The sequence below is a fragment of the Drosophila ananassae genome, chromosome 3R (assembly GCF_017639315.1).
Source record: "Drosophila ananassae strain 14024-0371.13 chromosome 3R, ASM1763931v2, whole genome shotgun sequence".
Taxonomy (NCBI): Eukaryota; Metazoa; Arthropoda; class Insecta; order Diptera; family Drosophilidae; genus Drosophila; species Drosophila ananassae.
In genome coordinates, this window is record NC_057930.1 from 21,090,115 (window position 1) to 21,108,918 (window position 18,804).

The 18,804-nt window shown below is 40.8% G+C and overlaps 1 protein-coding gene across 1 annotated transcript; it reads left to right on the top strand.

The window, feature by feature from the left end:
• The first annotated feature begins 6,179 nt into the window (after positions 1–6,179).
• LOC6497350 lies at positions 6,180–7,029 on the top strand. Its single transcript, XM_001962231.4, has one exon. The coding sequence runs from the start codon at positions 6,272–6,274 to the stop codon at positions 6,872–6,874; it is 603 nt and encodes a 200-aa protein (XP_001962267.1). The 5' UTR covers positions 6,180–6,271; the 3' UTR covers positions 6,875–7,029.
• Positions 7,030–18,804: the final 11,775 nt, after the last annotated feature.

Below are 18,804 nucleotides of genomic sequence, written 5' to 3' on the forward strand. Positions count from 1 at the left end.
AAATTAGTCGCAGTGCACGAATATGAATTTGCCTTTGTGCTTGATTTTTTTTTTCACTTTTCTGTTTTTCTGCTTATGTTTTTTGTTTTTTGTGTGGTCGGTCGGTGGTTCCTTTTCAAATTTGAATTTGGATTTTTTCATCGGAGTCTGTCGTTTCGAATGCTAAAATTGAAAACTCTTTTAGCCTGCCAATCGAACGTTAATTAATTACGATTTATTGACTAAATTTGTTGATTAGACAATTGACGTCTTTCGATGTTTTGCCTATTGCCCGTTGCACTAGTTGTTGCTATAATTACTGTTTTGACTGCCACTGACGTTGTTTCTGCTTTTAGTGGTTGCCACACATTTCGATCGCTCGCCACAATTGTCGTCAATTAATTTTGTTTTGATTTTGCTGATTTGATATGCCGACGCCGCCTTGCAGGTGGCATTGGGATTTAACAGTCCATGTATTTTTATGGTTTTTCTTCTTATTCGAAAATTGCTTGCAAATCAAAAGCGAATCAATCATTAATTACGAACATAAATCGTTTTAGAGCTACGGTTAACGGAACTCTGATACGACCAGAAAGAAAAAGTTGAACGAATTTTAATTTATAGAGTTTTTTTGGTTATTTTATTGAAAGTGGTTATTTAAAGATGGTTTTAATTGAGGAATATAACAATCTATTTAAATAAACATTAATTTACACCGCAGAACTCTTGCTTCATGTGATTTTCTTAATGGTGGGATCAAGTGCTTTCAGCCAAGAATTCTTTTTTGATTTCCCATTTCGAAAAACCAATTCGTCTCAGCAACTAACGGAGAGAAATGATTGACAAGTGTACGGCAGAAAATTTCCATAGATCTTCTCGCATTCGAGGTGATCTGATGGTGTGAAATTCCTAACTCGCCACTCTTGTGGCCACTTCTTGCCGCATCAATCAACGGCGGCAGCTTAAATGCTGCATCATGACAAAACCATTACACTTGACCAGGCTCAAACTCAAATGCCTGTAGACGCTGTAGATGGCGAGTCGGCAGATGCTCAGATGACTAGGCTTCTTGGCCGTGATTGATTGATTGGCAGCGTGAGGTGAACTTGGGCAACCCGGCTGGCTGATGCTTTTGTCTAAAAGCCGTTTAGAATAACACCAAAACGAGCCGGGACCCACAGCCATAGCCACAGTTGGTGAAAGAGTTGGGAACTCCAGTCCATAGGCCAGCAGCGAGAAATTATGCATTGTATGGCTAGATAAGTCCAAAAACGAAGAAAACAGAAATAATGTTTAATCTCTGCAATGCACCCTCACCTGGACGCTGGTTAAACATTCTCATCTACACGGTAAGAAGAGTATGGGAAAATATTTTAGAAAAATTTCGTATGTTAATAATTGCAAAAACAGATATCACTTCAGTATTATTTAGTAATCTGTATAATTCCAATCTTGTCGTCTGTCTTTTGAGACCAACTTTGTCGCCTATGTCAATGAATTTCCCTGTAGAAAAAAATAAGAAAATACATCATCATTTCGGAAAATATTTTCCCAGTAACTTTACATTTTACAAATAACTAGCGTATTTCCTTCAATTTTTCGCCTTGTGTAGGAGGTCTTTTTTAGCTTATTTCGGAGGATCATCAGCCACACTAGCAACAGCAGCCCCTGGCCAGCCGTTCAGTTGATTGCGCCTTCATTATTATGCCAAACTGTGCGCCGGCATTCGTTGAATTCGGCTTTTGCAATTTGCTCTCGATGCCGGCCGGCCGGCCGGTCGGTCGGTCGGTCGTCAGGCCACTCGATCGCCTCCTTGCCAGCTTTCCAGCTCCATCTCAGACCCAATCCTGCCGGCTCCATCGTTTTGGGAGCATTAAAAATGAGCTCGACGTAACAGGTGGATGCCGATGCCGACGATGCTCGACGTGATTTTCGCCAAATCGTTTAGATTATTTCGAGATTGCTTGCGCCAGTCGCTGCGGCACTCCTTCACTTTACTTCACTTCACTTCAGTTCACTTTACTTTAGCTCACTTCGTTTAGTCCGCACCTTGCATTTGAACTTGAAACATTTCATTTTTTCCGTTGTTTTTGTTTTTCCTCTTTTAACTTTTTTTTTGCTTGGTAGCTCCGGGGGCATCCAGTCGGTGGTGTATCCAACAGCCAACATCCAACATCCAGTTCTTCGGGACCGATCGATTAGTGGCATTCTATTGCGTTCAATTTTCCATGTGCAACATTGAAGCGATCGTCGAACGCTGCCATCGCCGCTGGCACAATAAACACGCGATTTATTTCATGCCAGGCATTCAAGTGCCGCCTCGGCCTCAGTCGGTCAAAAAGCCAAGGAGGAGCCGCAATCGGAGTCAGAGTTGGACCTGATGCTGGAGTTTTAGCAGGAGCAGGAGCAGGAGTAAACCATACTATACATATAGGAGACCAATCCAATCCGAGTGCCTCCGCCTGGTGCCTCCCGATCTGGACTCACCTTGGCTGGGGTTGTGGTATGTGATAATGGGATGATGGTATGATGATGCATGCCCAGCATACACAACAACAGCAAGTTGCACGATTAAAGGAGTTTCTGGGGGGGAATAGGCCTTGATATTGTATTGAAAAGCGAGTAAAGTATACTCTTTATTGATCAGGATTAAAAATTAAATTTTCTTTAAGCTAAGAGTGGTTAACACTCTAAAAACCTATATTTATTAGTTTGCCTTTGTTTATCAATACATATTAAGGACGGGCGAATAAAAAATCCCCCCTTTCACAATAAGAATATAAAACATATTGCTGTGTGACCTTGCTTTCTAGCCAAAATACCCTCCCACCTGCAGAGTATTCACAACAGTAATAATAGCTGCCCACTATTCGATTTTTTTTCTTATGTTCAGGCTTTAACTAGCGACCAAGGTTAGTCGCAGGCTAGCTGGCCGACTGGCTGGTGCAACTAAAGCTAAAGTTAAAGCTAAAGCTATCGGTCGTAGGGGGCTTACACTGGCGCATTTTAGCCGGTAATTGCTTGTGATGTATGATTTTGAGTTCTAGTTTTCCTGGCCTGGGAATATTTCTGTGGCCGGCCCGGGCTTTTGTTGTTCGCCTGATTGCTGGCGATGCCTATATATGCGGGTGATGTATGTTATATAGCCGCATAGCCACAGGTATAAGCTATAGCCGTAGATATTGATTTGACAGGCTCTGAGCGACGACTTTTGTTTTTGACTTCTTTGCCATAATGACGATTATGACGATATCAATGATGATGATGATGGGAGAGCTGCGACTGTCACACTTTCTAAGCCAAGTCAGAGCACTTTCACCCAATTAGAGTCCAAGATATGACCGAATAGCCTGGAAATATGCAAAGTGTACCAACATTTTTCGCGTCCCTTTCCCGCCGATGACAATCTTTTGTTTTCACTTCTTCAGAAACAAAAGCCATAAAGGATAAATTGTGAGCTGGTAGCCGCGCATTGAACTCTTGGCTTCGACAAGTGCACAGCAGGGTTCCAAAATAAGATCTCCTTGATATCCTACGCCCAAGGAAATAAAATTCACAAAGAAACCAACAAAAAAGAAAAAAAAAATCCACAAAAAAATACGATCCCCCAACCAAGTGGCTGCAATTTTGTTTTCATTGTGAACAAAATGGATTCGACCAAGGCGATCGTATCGACTTTATTGTTTGCCTTTACAATTGGGCCAAGTTTTTCAAGCTTCTATCGTACACATGATTGATTGAGGGTTCCAGCAAGGGGGGAGAGCGCCAAGAGGGGAACCTGCGGGAGAACGTACCTCGAAAGCCACAAATATTCTTTACATGAAAACAATTTCTCCCCCACTTCGTGCTGTTTTCATAGTGCTTTTCATGCCATTTCGATACGGGCCTCATTTTTCTTGCCACAATTAAGAAGAAAGTTGGCAGCAATTAGAAAACGCACATCGATCAAAATCGCCTTCCAGACAACGAACGTCATGTTTGAGTGCCGTGTTTTGTTTGTTTGGCTTGAGACAACGTTTTCAACCTGTAGCCAGCCGGATAACATTGACTTTAGGCCAACTTAATGTGTACTTTTTTCATCATTACTTTTAACTGGCAAATATTTAATTATTTAACATTTAAAAGAAAGCATGGTCAGAAACAATATGACCCCGAGTAAAGGCCATATCTTTGCTAATACTCATCCGATTCTTGAGCGGAATACCTTAATCGATTTGTACATCGATCTCCTATCAATCTGCATCAAAATCCAGATTTAGATGTATTGTAAAATGTTTTATGTGGCCCTCAGCGAAAGCCATATCTTTGCCAATACTCATCCGATTCTTGAGCGGAATACCTTAATCGATTTGTAGATAAATTCTCCATCATTCTGTATCAAAACCTGGAAGCGAAATATTTTTTAGATTTTTTGTCAAAAATCCTAATGGGACCCCTTGAAAATCCTGAAAATGCACAGGAGGCACTATGTGGCCCCCAGCAAAAGCCATATCTTTGCTAATACTCATCCGATTCTTGTGCGGAATACCTTAATCGATTCGTAGATAAATTCTCCACCATTCTGCATCAAAACCTGGAAACAAAATATTTTTTAGATTTTTTGTCAAAAATCCTGATGGGACCCTTTTGAAATCCTGAAAAAGCATAGGAGGCACTATGTGGGCCCCAGCAAAAGCCATATCTTTGCCAATACTCATCCGATTCTTGAGCCGAATACCTTAATCGATTTGTAGATAAATTCTCCATCATTCTGCATCAAAACCTGGAAACAAAATATTTTTTAGATTTTTTGTCGAAAATCCTGATGGGACCCCTTGGAAATCCTGAAAGTGCATGGGAGGCACTATGTGGCCCCCAGCGAAAGCCATATCTTTGCCAATACTCGTCCGATTCTTGAGCGGAATACCTTAATCGATTCGTAGATCGATTCTACATTATTCTGCATCAAAACCTGGAAACAAAATATTTTTTAGATTTTTTGTCAAAAATCCTGATGGGACATTGGAAATCCTGAAAGTGCATGGAAGGCACTATGTGGCCCCCAGCGAAAGCCATATCTTTGCCAATACTCGTCCGATTCTTGAGCGGAATACCTTAATCGATTCGTAGATCAATTCTTCATCATTCTGCATCAAAACCTGGAAACAAAATATTTTTTAGATTTTTTGTCGAAAATCCTGATGGGACCCCTTGGAAATCCTGAAAGTGCATGGGAGGCACTATGTGGCCCCCAGCGAAAGCCATATCTTTGCCAATACTCGTCCGATTCTTGAGCGGAATACCTTAATCGATTCGTAGATCGATTCTACATTATTCTGCATCAAAACCTGGAAACAAAATATTTTTTAGATTTTTTGTCAAAAATCCTGATGGGACATTGGAAATCCTGAAAGTGCATGGAAGGCACTATGTGGCCCCCAGCGAAAGCCATATCTTTGCCAATACTCATCCGATTCTTGAGCGGAATACCTTAATCGATTCGTAGATCGATTCTTCATCATTCTGCTTCAAAACCTGGAAACAAAATATTTTTTAGATTTTTTGTCAAAAATCCTGATGGGACCCCTTGGAAATCCTGAAAGTGCATGGGAGGCACTATGTGGCCCCCAGCGAAAGCCATATCTTTGCCAATACTCATCCGATTCTTGAGCGGAATACCTTAATCGATTTGTAGATAAATTCTCCACCATTCTGCATCAAAACCTGGAAACAAAATATTTTTTAGATTTTTTGTCAAAAATCCTGATGGGACCCCTTGGAAATCCTGAAAATGCACAGGAGGCACTATGTGGCCCCCAGCGAAAGCCATATCTTTGCCAATACTCGTCCGATTCTTGAGCGGAATACCTTAATCGATTTGTAGATAAATTCTCCACCATTCTGCATCAAAACCTGAAAACAAAATATTTTTTAGATTTTTTGTCAAAAATCCTGATGGGACCCTTTGGAAATCCTGAAAGTGCATGGGAGGCACTATGTGGCCCCCAGCGAAAGCCATATCTTTGCCAATACTCATCCGATTCTTGAGCGGAATACCTTAATCGATAGATAAATTCTCCACCATTCTGCATCAAAACCTGAAAACAAAATATTTTTTAGATTTTTTGTCAAAAATCCTGATGGGACCCCTTGGAAATCCTGAAAATGCGTTAGAGGGACTATAATCATATTAAAAATTTAACAATTTTAAAATACTGCACAACTGAGAGATTTCATTCAAATAGTGTCATCCAAACACCATTCCAAAATTTGTTTAAATATATACCAACCCTTCTCTCCCCCTCACCAAGTCATGTCGCGATTGACGTCCAGGGATGAGGTTCCCCGAGACCGGAATCTTGCTCAGGAGCTACGTCAGGAGATTCACCGTCATTCGCAGGAGATTAGCTTCAACTTTTGGCAGGAGTTCGAGCACATCCGCTCCACGCAGCAAAGGCGAATGGCACAGGAGCGCTTGCAGCGCGAAAGGATTAACACAATGATGCGGGATGGAGAGGAGGCGGCGAACCAGGAGGCCGAGGCCTTGAGTCGGTCGATTAGTACCCAGGGCATGACCATGGAATCCACTATGCTACCGTCGGCCAATGTCACATCAGAGCCACAGGCCACGAGCATTGTCACGAACTCTCTGGTCCAGGCGGTCAGAAATGTGTCGCAACAGATGAGTCCTTCGGTCAAGCGTCGCAGCCAGCCCAAGTCAAGCCAAGCGTCAAAGACCTCCAAATCAAAGCCGAAACCCAAAACAGAGAGTGAGGCTTCGAGGATCTCCCCGGCATCCTCGAATATTCCAAGGGCCCCGCCCACCTCCAGAGCCACAATGGTCTCGCCCAATATTTCGAACCGTACCAGTCCAGATATATCCAAGATCCGGTTAGCTAACAAGCCCAAGAAGTAACAATTAAAGCTCATAGCTCTACAAAATTAATATACTCTAATGGATTCGGAATAATTTTAATTTTTTCTTTTAAAGGTTGACGTGAAAGTAACAAATGTCCAAACGAATTAAGGTGTTTTAAAATCATTTAAATAAAATTAAAGAAATGAATAAAATCTCTAAAAAAAACGTATAAGTTTTGGGAAAAAAAATCTGTGAAACACAGAGATTGCGTGACGAATGCCACCCGGTGTGCACTTTGCGCTACAAATTCCAGGTAAATTACAAAAATAAAAGAAATATCAACAACAACAATGACGACTTGCAAATTAATTAACGGTACAAGGGTCTTCAGAAGAGAAGAAGAAGGCGGAGCGGTGTCGGAGCACGCACCTCAGACACCTGAGTAATCAGCATTATGTGGGCATGGCCATCGATGGATGTGATCTGCTGGTACCTCGCACTTCTCGATAAATCACCGATAAAAAACAATCACCGCAAATGTAACGTTATTCATCACAGGTGGTAAATATTTCAAACCGAACCTGACAACAAACGCGAGCCGAGCACAAAAAAGCACTACCTTGCTTTTGTTTCTGGTTTCAGTTTCTGTTCTCAAATTTCTGGGTCAGAATAATTAATAAAAGCGGCTCACATTTTTTTTGCCAAATGACTTGGCCAAAAACAGGGTATTACACAAATTAATTTTGAGCTTACAGATCCATTTGAACTTGCTTCCTTTTTAAAATTTTTTAAAAATATTTAAAGTATTTCCTTGTGTAGATTTGGCGGGTTGTGTCGCAGTTTTGTTGTCACTTTGGCGCATGCGCACCAATAATCAATCAAAACGTCTTAAACAAATCACTCCAGCCGCATGTGCAACTACCAAAAAAAATCAAAATCAACAGAGCAAAGACAAAAAATTACAGAGCCGACGACTGACTGACTGACAAACTGACTGACTGGCAAGTTTGGTAACTCCAAACAAAAAAAATGAAACTGGTAAAAAGATACTGAAACCCCGGAGAACTGTGATGGACAACAGTCACGATTTGCATGTGCGACAACTGTTGCCAGTACAGCAGCAACAATCGTCAACAACGAGGCACATTGAACTGTCATTGACACGGGGGAGAATCGAGGAGAATGCCAAAGCGAGAGTCCCCCAGTTGTAGACCGGAGATCGGAGACTGAAGACTGGAGCTGGAGCTAGAGACACCTGTAGCAACAGTCCACAAAAGTTGAAAGGCAAAAGGCGAACTCCCAGGCACAGTGGGTTGGAGAGTTTTCTATAACAGCAACTATATTGGAAATAATATGGGTCTATAGGATAAGTAAGATTAAAATTAATTAGTATTTCCTAAAACTTCAATCTATAAATTGAAAGAAATCCAACTTCAAAAATGGAAATAGTAATCACCAAACCATTTACCGCCACCCCCACTGACACTGTCCTATAGGTTCGATTACCAGTGGGTCTGCTTTAGTGGGTGCGCCGCCGCTTTCAGTAGCCACCACCAACAGCTGGACTCCCGATCTATCAACCCGCCCAACCACCCATAACCCCTCTTGTGAGCCACTGGAAATGGCGAACTCAGAGGCCAATTACCGCAAACAAATTCGAATGCGAATGCGCATTGAAATTGTGGCAAGGTTGGTAATTTAAGACTCACGCCGTCTGACAAAATAACAGCAACAAAAAAATAGTCGAGATAGAGAAACAGAAAGAGAGGGATTCCCGCGAGAAACACCAAAGCGAGAACTATTTCTCTGTCACAACACTTGGTAGTGCACTTGGAACGTCAAGTTTTATTTTAGAAAATTTTTAAAAATTCTCATCCTCATTCATTTCTCATTTAAGCCTAAATAACTGCTTTCTTTTAAGCTTCAGAATTATTTAAAATTATTGAAAAACTCTTATTAATATATCCTAGAATTTTTAAAGATTTTTAAGGTGTAGAAATCCGCTTTTGACCGGGTGATTGAATTGCTGATTTAACGGTTTCTGTTGTCAAATTAATGACATTCATTCATTCCATGTGGTCGAGTCGGAGTCAGAGTCAGAGTTTGAGTCTGAGTCTGAGTCTTAACCCGGCTCAAAGCTGTGTAAACGTGGCCAAAAACGGTAGTTTTTTTATTGCAACTCTGGCAAATTGCAGCGCGTGTTATGATTATTATTGTTGTTAGTGCTGTTTTGCTGCCGTTGTCATTGCTGTTATTAATGTAGTTATTAAATATTTACAACTGCTGCTGCATAAAGCGTGCTTTTGTGCCAAAATCGCATTTTAAGGCGTGGGTCCGGGAGGTTCTGGGGTTCACAGTTGGGTGTCAAAGTGCAAAAGTTTAGCGCAAAGTTCTTGTCATTATTTGTTCGCCGCTTGTTGCTGATCGGATTCTGTTTCCTTGTAAAGTGAAAGGAAATCTATTCTCGGCCGCCTTGAGTTTTAAGGCTTAATTAATGGCTCTTTTATATAATTTAATTAGTTGTTAATGATTTGCTGATTGGAGTGTTGGCGCGGGTGGCGGACCCCCATGAATCAAATGCTAAACTAGACTGACTTGGCTCGGGGGCTTGGCAGATGTCAGGGTTGCCCCCAGAAGTGGCTGCTAATGGACTCAACCAGTCATGACTTTAACTCTTGATAGTGACTAGTTAATGGAGAGATTGCCGAAATCGTGGCTATATAGATCAAGAACTGTCCGAGCTTAAAGATATATAGAGTTACAATTAGAGTAATATGGCATAACCCCCTTTTTCGATTGCCATTGACCGAAACCCCCGTAACTCCCACTCTCCATAAATAACTTGCCCCAAAAAAATAAACCAGAGGCCAAATCGAACATGGCAGGCTAGACAAAATGCTTGTTGTCGATTTTCGAGTTCGATTTTGCGGACAAATCCGGCAAACTAAATAGCCACCAACTGGCTGCGTGAATTGGGAATTCAACATGCGTAGACCACGCGATAAATAATATTGGAAAATGTTTTTAAATTTGTCACAATTTCGGCGGCGATTGCGTGGCCAACAAAACACCAGTGAGTCGAAGTGAAGGCTTTTATAATATTTATCGGAAAAGCGATTTCCTTGCCAATTAGTCATGGCTTATGGGGGCGTTAAGTTGGTGCTTAACTTCAGTCACCAAAATTGCCGCCAGATGGGCATCGACAGATACGCGACACATGGGGGGCTCTAACGATAAGGTGAGTTTGGAATAAAATACCAAACGGCTTAAACGGCAGCGACCTGTCAATATGCCATTTGATTGATTTCGATACGATTTCACAAAAATCAAATGCAAAACGCAATCGTTATTCAAGTGCTCTACATTAGGCATCCAAATCCGTGTCTGGCTATCGTTTTCTGCGCATTTTATTGCCACACCATGGCCATAATCTAAAGGCTCATATCAAAAACGCATGTCGGGAGCAGAAAAACCAAACCCAAATCGAAGTTTAATCCACAAAAAATGAAAGAGAATAAAAAAGAAATATAAGCCAATATGCCACGATGGCAGTGGCACACGCAACAGGCCAAAAGGAAACTCTCCTCTTTTTCCTTTGATTTTTATTTATTTGGATTGAGTTTACTCTTGGAAAGGGGTATTGTGATTTTGGAAAGTGTTTTCTATTTATTATCATTAAGAAAAATTATATGATGCTATATATTCAACCTTACTATGGTTTTCAAAGTTTAAAATGTATAATATATATTTATTAAAATATTATCTGAAAGAGTATATGTCCTGATTTCTTTAACATTCTCATTGCATTTCATGTTCCCTTGATTTTTGCTTGTTTTGTGGGTTGACGTTGTCGCGGTAAGTGCAGTAACTCAATATTAACCACTTACACGTTAATTTAGGCACAAATTGAATTAATAAACCATGTTGGACATTGTGTGCGGTCCAGAGGAAACCGAAGCGATCCAGCTCCTTTTCATATTTCATTAATTTATGCACGGAACACGGCTCAATGAACCATGAAAACAAGCGAACGAACCACACCACCGCCCGTACCATCGAACCACCGAACCACCAAAGACACTGAGCCACCAACCGAAAAAACCACCGCACCACAACGCAGCCAAATTTGAATTTACAAGCACGTAACCTGTGCGAGCACCTCCCTCTTGACCCACCCCCTCATTTGGGCCACATCGGACCTGGCCTGGCTTCCTTCTCTCTGTGGCAAAACGGTGACGTGATTGGCTTCGAATTTGGTTCCTTTCGGTTATAAACTCCACTCGCTTGTAAATTAGAACACGCTCGAAAATGTTACCTACAAAATTTGCATGTCGCTGCTCCCCATAAAAATGAGGGACCCCCCGACGATATGCCGGACACCCAAAAGCCCCAACCCCCAAAAAGCAAGTGTCCACTACAAGGTCCGGAGGCCAATTGCGTAAATCTGACTTTCATTTACACCTTGGTACTGATTTTTTTGGGGAAAAGCAAGACTGACAGGCAGGGGAGGCCAGAAAAAATGCTGCAACAAGTGCTGCAAGGGATGCTTTTGATGTTGCCGATGAGGCAGGCTGCCAAGAGGGTTGTAATGTATCAAAAATTTGCCAGAAAAGTAGGTTGGGGCAAACATAAAAAATTGGGTTACAAAATCTGTGAAAGAATTCTAAAAATTTCAATAAAAAATACTTCAAAAAATGCTCCTAAAATATTGAATACCTTTAAGTCAAGAAGGAGGGTACATCCTTGCAACCCCGAACAATGCATTGACTCGTGTCGCAATGTTGCAAGTGCCCCAAAAAATATGAAAAAGTCCTCCAGCTGTCCGGTTTATGTAAGAGGAGAGCTTTTCTTTCCGCAAAATAAAAAACTGCAAACAAACCAAAAACCAAAACAAAAATGTATATGATTTATTGTCATTTTGAGAGCAAGAATTTGCAACAAATAAATATGAAAAAAGGGTAAAGGTAATAAATTTTATTATTGTTGTTGATACAAAAATCCATGCCCGAATCCTCCTCCCCTTTGTCCGCCACTTGACTCACTGTTTTATTTTCGTTTAAATGTTCGGGCGTCGAAGAAAGCCAGCCACCAAAAAATCAAGCCCCCTGAGCTTCGTCCTCGCCCCTCTCTTTCAGCCATCCTGTTGCCCTCTCTTTCCGGCTTTTGGCTTGTGGCAGTGGCTTGAACTGCGGGGCCCCAAAACCCCAAAAATAAAAAAAAAACCAAAAAGTTAACTTCATTCGCTCGTGGCCGGGGTTAAGGGTTAAAATGTGGGAGTCACGATTCTTGGCTAAACGATTTTTTTTTGTGTCTTTCCACTACGCGCTCTCTTCATGAAATGAAGTTACCAAAAAAATCAAATCAAGTACCGTTGTCCACACACATACACACATATATCTATCTATCTATATATCTATCTGGGCTTGAGTATCTCCTGGCTAGGTAGAATTAAGGTGACCTGCCCACAATTTCAAGCGGCGACTTCAGCTCTCGGAGTTTATCAATAAATTATTGAGCCATTATTGTTATTACAATTTCTTTATAATGTTGGCAGCGTGCGCCGGCAAGTTCGTTGCAGTTAGCATACTTGTTGGCTTTTTCCAGGGTATGTGGTTGGGGTATTTTGGACAAACTAGTGCCATTATGGGCTAACATACTTGACTTTCTTATCTTTATTAGAGCTGTGTTTTAAAACCACACATCTCTCTTGATCATATCCTATCCTGAATTAACATCTAGCTTATTAAGAAGGTAAAAAGAATTACCTTTTCAGAAAATTCCTAATAAATTTTCAGTGAACATAATCCCCAGATATCCCCCATTCGAACCCCTTTCATGGAAGACCCCTGCCTGATTACTATGGTAGTTGTTGACCATTAGCGTGTACTTGCAGCAAACGGCCGCCAACGGGGTTGAGGTCTCTGGAATCTCTCCGCTGCAGCCTGCAGTTGAATATCTCCGGATTTCAGGCCCCAAAGTCCCAAGTTCCAGGTCTCAGGTCCCAGCCTCATCATGTGCACAATGGAGAGCAGGTCGAATATCTTGGATCGTCGGTCGTTTGTGTTTGAAGCTGCCATAGAGGGTCAGGCCAGGCAAAGGCAGGTTCATGACAATTGCATTAGAGTCTTATTTCATTTTTTTGGGATTTTTTTTTAAGCATGCAACATTTTGTAGAGACTGGCCATCATGCAACTGGGCGGCGTGGCGCTTTTTTCGCCTTATTGTTATTTTATGAATATGGTAAATGGTTTAATGAGTTTTAATTGAGTCGGTTGCTGCAACGGAGCGATGTAATGAGTTTAATTGATAGGAAAAATCCGAGGCTCTTGCCGGCCCTTTTCAATCGGACCAAAATCCGGGGAGTGAAAGCGAAATGGGCCTGGAAATGGGCAGTAACCGGAGCTGCCCCTGGAATGCCTTCTGTTGGGCAATAGCCCTTTGGGATCTCTCTTTGGATGCATGTGAAAAATAAATGCATCAGAAATGCCTGAGATTATTGATTTCTTACGAATCAAAAGTGTTCTAATTTTCAATAAAACCTTTAATTTTTTATTGAGGTTGCTTTTAATGAAAGTTGTCCGAGTCTGACATATTTTCCCTGTGAGTGAATCCCTTTGGGACTGTTCGGATTCTCCCTTTCCGGGAGCTGTCAGTAACCGTTGTGCGAAGTAACTCTGAAACTTTTTTTGTTCCACTGATAACAGGCACGCGCCCTGAAAGCCAGAAATCAAAGGCAAAATGCCAAAGAATTGGCACAGCCTCGTAACTCAGGCCAATGAATCATGCAACAGGTTGGGGGGTGGACCCCAGGCCAGGCAGTGCCGAGGGGGGCTGCTGGCCGACAGACGCAATCAAAACACTGGCAAGTTGACCATTGATCTTTCACACAAGAAGAACAGGCTCTCCGGGACAGGAACAACGACGTGTGGGCTCGTAATCAAAAAAATACGAGCAAAAGAAAGAAACTGGCTGGCTTTTGACATTTTTTTCGTTGTTCGGCTGGCTGTTGGCTTTTTAGCGCGAATGTTTTGCATGTTAACATTTTATTAGTCATAACAATCCACCGGCAATCCACTTGGCCAGCCAGGCCAGGCCAGGCCAGGCCAGCACGAACGGAAATGGAGGAAGGTAACCTGCCGCAGGTTAAAATGATTTAATGCCTTTAATGGATCACAAAAATGGCAACCAACATGTATTTCTTTTCACATGTTAAGAATGGTATTTTAATATGTAATTTAAACTAAAAGACACTCCCAATATCACCTCTTTGGTCTCTACTCCCTACAACTCTACTCAAAGCAAACTTTCCCTTTGGGCCAACAATTATTCATCAATTATAATCCGTCTGTGAAGAATTTCCCATCACTTGTTTGATTGACAAAATCTGGCCAAGACAAGACATCATCAAGGCTGTTTTGAGGCCCAAAAGCGGATCACCTAACGGACCCAAAAATAAATAATATCCCGACTCTGAAGTTGGGCCGCCATAAAAAAATAAATCCCCCGGCTAGAGATACTTCCTCAAATCACAAATGAAACACTTGAGTGACCACAACGGCAAGAGAATTATAGCCATCGCATCTACAAACACATGTCGCCGCCAATTAACAGAAATCCAAAACAACATTTAAAAAAATATTTACCAACAAAACTTGAAAACCGAAAAGTTCGTAAAACACAAAACAGAAAAAATGAACCGAAAATAAAACCGAATAAGGATTATAATCAAAAAATAGAGAAAATGCTTTCAGGCTAATCCCAGCAACATGCCCAACTTGTGCGTCTCAAATTCCCCCCCAAAAACCGAACTCCAATCCTCCGAAATATATAGATCCATACTCATATATATATTGTTATTTTATATCTCGAAAGGCTGCTGGACAACAGACACTTGTCGGGTTGACTCAAAGCGACATTTCCCACATCAAAAAGATTTCGTCACGGTTAATTTTGTTTTTCTCCTTTTCGTTTGAAAAATTTGTTTCAGAAGAATTGAAATTATTAAGTCATGCAGAAGACAATTGGATCATTTGTTTATAAGGTGTGTTCCAAGAGCCTCGCCATGGGGCTATATGCAACAGGTTAAAATTGAGTGACGTGCGTGTCTTTGTATTTGTATTTGTCAACGACATGGGTTCACTTTTGGTTTGGTATTTTCATATTTTTTTTTATTCATTATTATGGTTTTTTTTTGCTGCTTTGATGACTGAAATCAGCTTAAAAATAATTAATGCGCGGCATTGGCCAGTGACAAGTCCATTAAAGTGAGTAGAAGGCTTTTGAATTCTTGGGGGCGCAGAAAATATTGGCAATGAATTACAGATTTGGGGTTAATGGGTCCAAATTCAAGATTAGTAAAATAAAAACTAAATAGCAGGATTTACGTTTTCCATTTAGCCAAATGACAAACGATAATATAAATCATTTCATTTGAGGAGTCTCCCCCTTTGGCATATTAACCCGCCAGTTCAAACCCATTCCAATCAAAATTCCCAATTTGAACCTGTTCCCCCGTTCGACAACAAAATTAAACAGCCATAAAGCAAATTTACTGCAACGTGCAACAAATTAAAACATCATAAAAATCAAAGCTAGTCCCGAAAGAGATCTTTTGGCCAGAAAGTAAAGGAAAATGCCGCCATCCGTGGCAAAACGCGAACAGAAGTTGAGCGGCGGCCACAAATTAGACGCCGCCTCCTCCACACAAAAAACAAAGAGGAGGCCCCTTGTCGGAGGAGCTCTGAGGGATCTCTGCAGGAACCTAACTAACCCAAAGCCTGGCCGCCATGCCATGGCTAATGATGACCTTTTCACTGCGGCACGACAACTTAAGGTCATAAACAATCAAAAGCGGCTCCAAACTGGCAAACTGGTGGCAATTGGCGCGAACGAAGGCGCTTCGCCTCTTCGGTTTCCTCTTCATTTTCCCTCATTGGCTTTTCCCTTTTTTAGTTTTTCGAGAGTCTCTTTTTTTAGTGGCTACCAAGCAACGCTAATAGTTAATAATAATTATTATTTCATTTCTGGCAAGCGCAACTCCCACTAGCTGACACCAACTGAAAGCAGCCGAGCCAAAAACAATAAAGCTTCCAACGCCAGCAAGGAGTTTACAATGGGATGGAGGGGATACTAAAGAATAAATATAATTAAATATAATATATATAAGGATCTAAAGAAATTATCGGACTTAAATATTTTTAGTTTATATTCAAACTATGTACTTATTTTAGTGATTTATTTAAGAACTCCCATTTCCTTCCATTACAATTTAAGTCACAAGTTTTTATTCCTTTATTTTACAGATTTTCTCTTAAATTCCTCTTAAATTATTATTATTATTATTATTAGTTCCAAATACAACTATAAAGTTTATTTTTCTCTATAAACTACTTAAAGAGCTTTCAAATTTGATGTATTCTAAGGTGTTCTAATGGTTATACTTGCTACACCTAACTATGTTACAAAAAATTTTTATATTTTTTTAAAATCCTTAAATATTTGTACACTTTTAAGCTCATATTTTGTTTAAAATTTAAACATTTTCTCCCACTGTTGAGACAACGGTAACATGGCGTGTTTGTTTATTGCGCATGCGCGCCAGCAATCGCTCCAACTGCGGATCTGGCTTTGGATGTGGTTGTGGATGTGGATGTGGCACTAACTCTGGCTGAGATTTGGTGCTTTCGGTACGGTTGCCCCATTACTTTAGCCCACTTAGCTGCGCATCGGCGAGTCAGGATCTGGGCCCTGCAACCCACACCCGCCTGGTTCTCTCTCACGCGATAGTTATCCTAATGGGTTGACTTTCGTTTGGGGGACTTGGCCCGGCTTATGCCTTGGCTTTGGATTTGGCTTTTGCTTTGGCCACATCTATCAGTTGGGGTCTGCCTTCATTTTTTTTTGTAGCCTTTGTTTAAGTGAGATGTTGGTAATAAAGCAGCAATTTGTTAACTTTCCAGCAGCACTCATTTAGCTACCTCATTGGCGGCTCTTGTTCGCTCGTTGGTCGGATCGTGATTTTCTGCCAAGCGGGAGTTTTTTTTTATATTTTTGGGTGGGAAAGATTCACATTTCTCGTATGTGCCCGGCCATACAGCTAGCTCATTATGCAAGTCCTGTAGAAATGGTGGAAATTGAACATGCAAACTATCCCATTGTTCTTAGCCAAGAAGACTCTGGCCAACAAGTGCCGAACAACAACCGGTAGCCATCGCAAACAAATGCCCATAAATATGGTCAATAGTAGGCGCTGGTCCGATGGCTGGTTCCAAACAAAACAAGCCGGAAAATGTGGGAAAATTCAGAGCCACATTGCACATTAACACCAAGACACTGCTCAAATCGAGATTTCTCCTCGCTGGGTTACCTTCTTTTTTGTCCGAGATTATGACATAAGCTGCACGTTCTGGCTTTGATATATCTCCGGGGCATTTGCGCATCTACGAAATTGACACTTTACAACGTTCAGCCCCATATAAACGTGACCCAGACAGAAGGGACCATTATTTGCATAAGTTAACTGGTAAGTAGGAGATAGCATCCCGATAAGGCGAAGATCTTAATACTCTTGGGGAAGATCTCAAGCAGGACATCATAAATGTTTTCATTCGGTTTTAAGTTTAGTTTTCTTAAAGTCTTACTTCTTTGTTTTTGAATGAAATCTTTTAAAAACTACACAAGAAAAAGGTCTATAAATTATAATAAAACTTAAGTATACACTGAAGTGTTTATTAAGTGTTTATTTTACTGAAGTAAAATATCATACATTTAATGTCACATATTTCAACAAAAACTCCACATACCCGGTTCAAATATTATTGACCTTAAAATGCGTTTTGACAGAAGCCACCTTAAATAAAAAATAAAACTGAGACCAAAATGCCGGTACCAAAATGCAGTAGAAGAAGGAGTTATACGGGGATCTTAAGGACACAGACACGATCCCAAAATGCAAAAATTCTTTATGCCCGATGCGCAAACAACAATAAAAATATGAAGCTACCAATGCCAGATCGCCGCCAAGTCGTGTAAAGTCAATGTTAATGTTAATGCCGATGTTTGGCGACCGCTGGGATCCAAACTTGCTAACTGCACTAAGCAAAAAAATGCACAAAACTTGGATAAAAATATACAGAACTTTAAAAACTCCTCCCATAGTCATCGCCTCCGAAAAGTAACATTTCTCAGTGCAGTTAGTAGTTGCTATGGCCTATTGTTCCAGCATCTCGGATCGGATCGTATTGGATCGACGGCGGCCAAGGAGTAGGAGTCGTCGCTATGTCTGAGCCTAAAAAGTGGAGTGGAGCAAGCGATTCGGAAATTATTGGCTCTGCGTGCGGAGAAAGTGCACGTTTTGCTTGTTAAAAAGCACGAATTGTAATGAAAACAACCTGTTAATCTAAATATCTCACTCGATTGTTGTTGTGGCAACTATTATTATATATAGTCCGCTCTCGGATCGTGTAACTTAACTAACTGTGCCGGTGCTCTGTACTGTATGCCATGGTGCTTTTTCTTTGCCAGTGTTGCCTTGCTACATATTTTGCGCTGACTAAACTGCCAATCGGCGAACAAATGGCCTTACGTCCGATCTTATTAAAATATCATAAACAGGCCACGAACCCGGGTCGCGATTTCCACTGGGGAGTCGTTTGTACCTGTCAATTTGTTGCACAAACAGTCTCATTTAACAGTGGAGCACTTTTAAGCCAAAATAATTTAATTGATTGAAATTACAATTGTTAAAGAAAGGCTTGGTTGTGACGGGGGAGGTGCCAAAAATTCACAAAATAAAAGTATAACAAAGGAAAATATGGAATTTGTTGTTAACTAAAGGAACAATTTAAATTTTTTAATAAAAGAAACGACTATAACTAGTCGATTGATGGTCTAAAATTGATCGATAAATCAAAAATATCCTTATTTTCCAACACTGCTAATCTATTTTTTAGATCGGATGACAGTCCATCTCTAATACGACTTAACCT

Excerpts from the sequence above, each read along its gene's own strand:
- LOC6497350 (XM_001962231.4), top strand. The coding sequence starts at position 6,272 with ATGTCGCGATTGACGTCCAGGGATGAGGTTCCCCGAGACCGGAATCTT.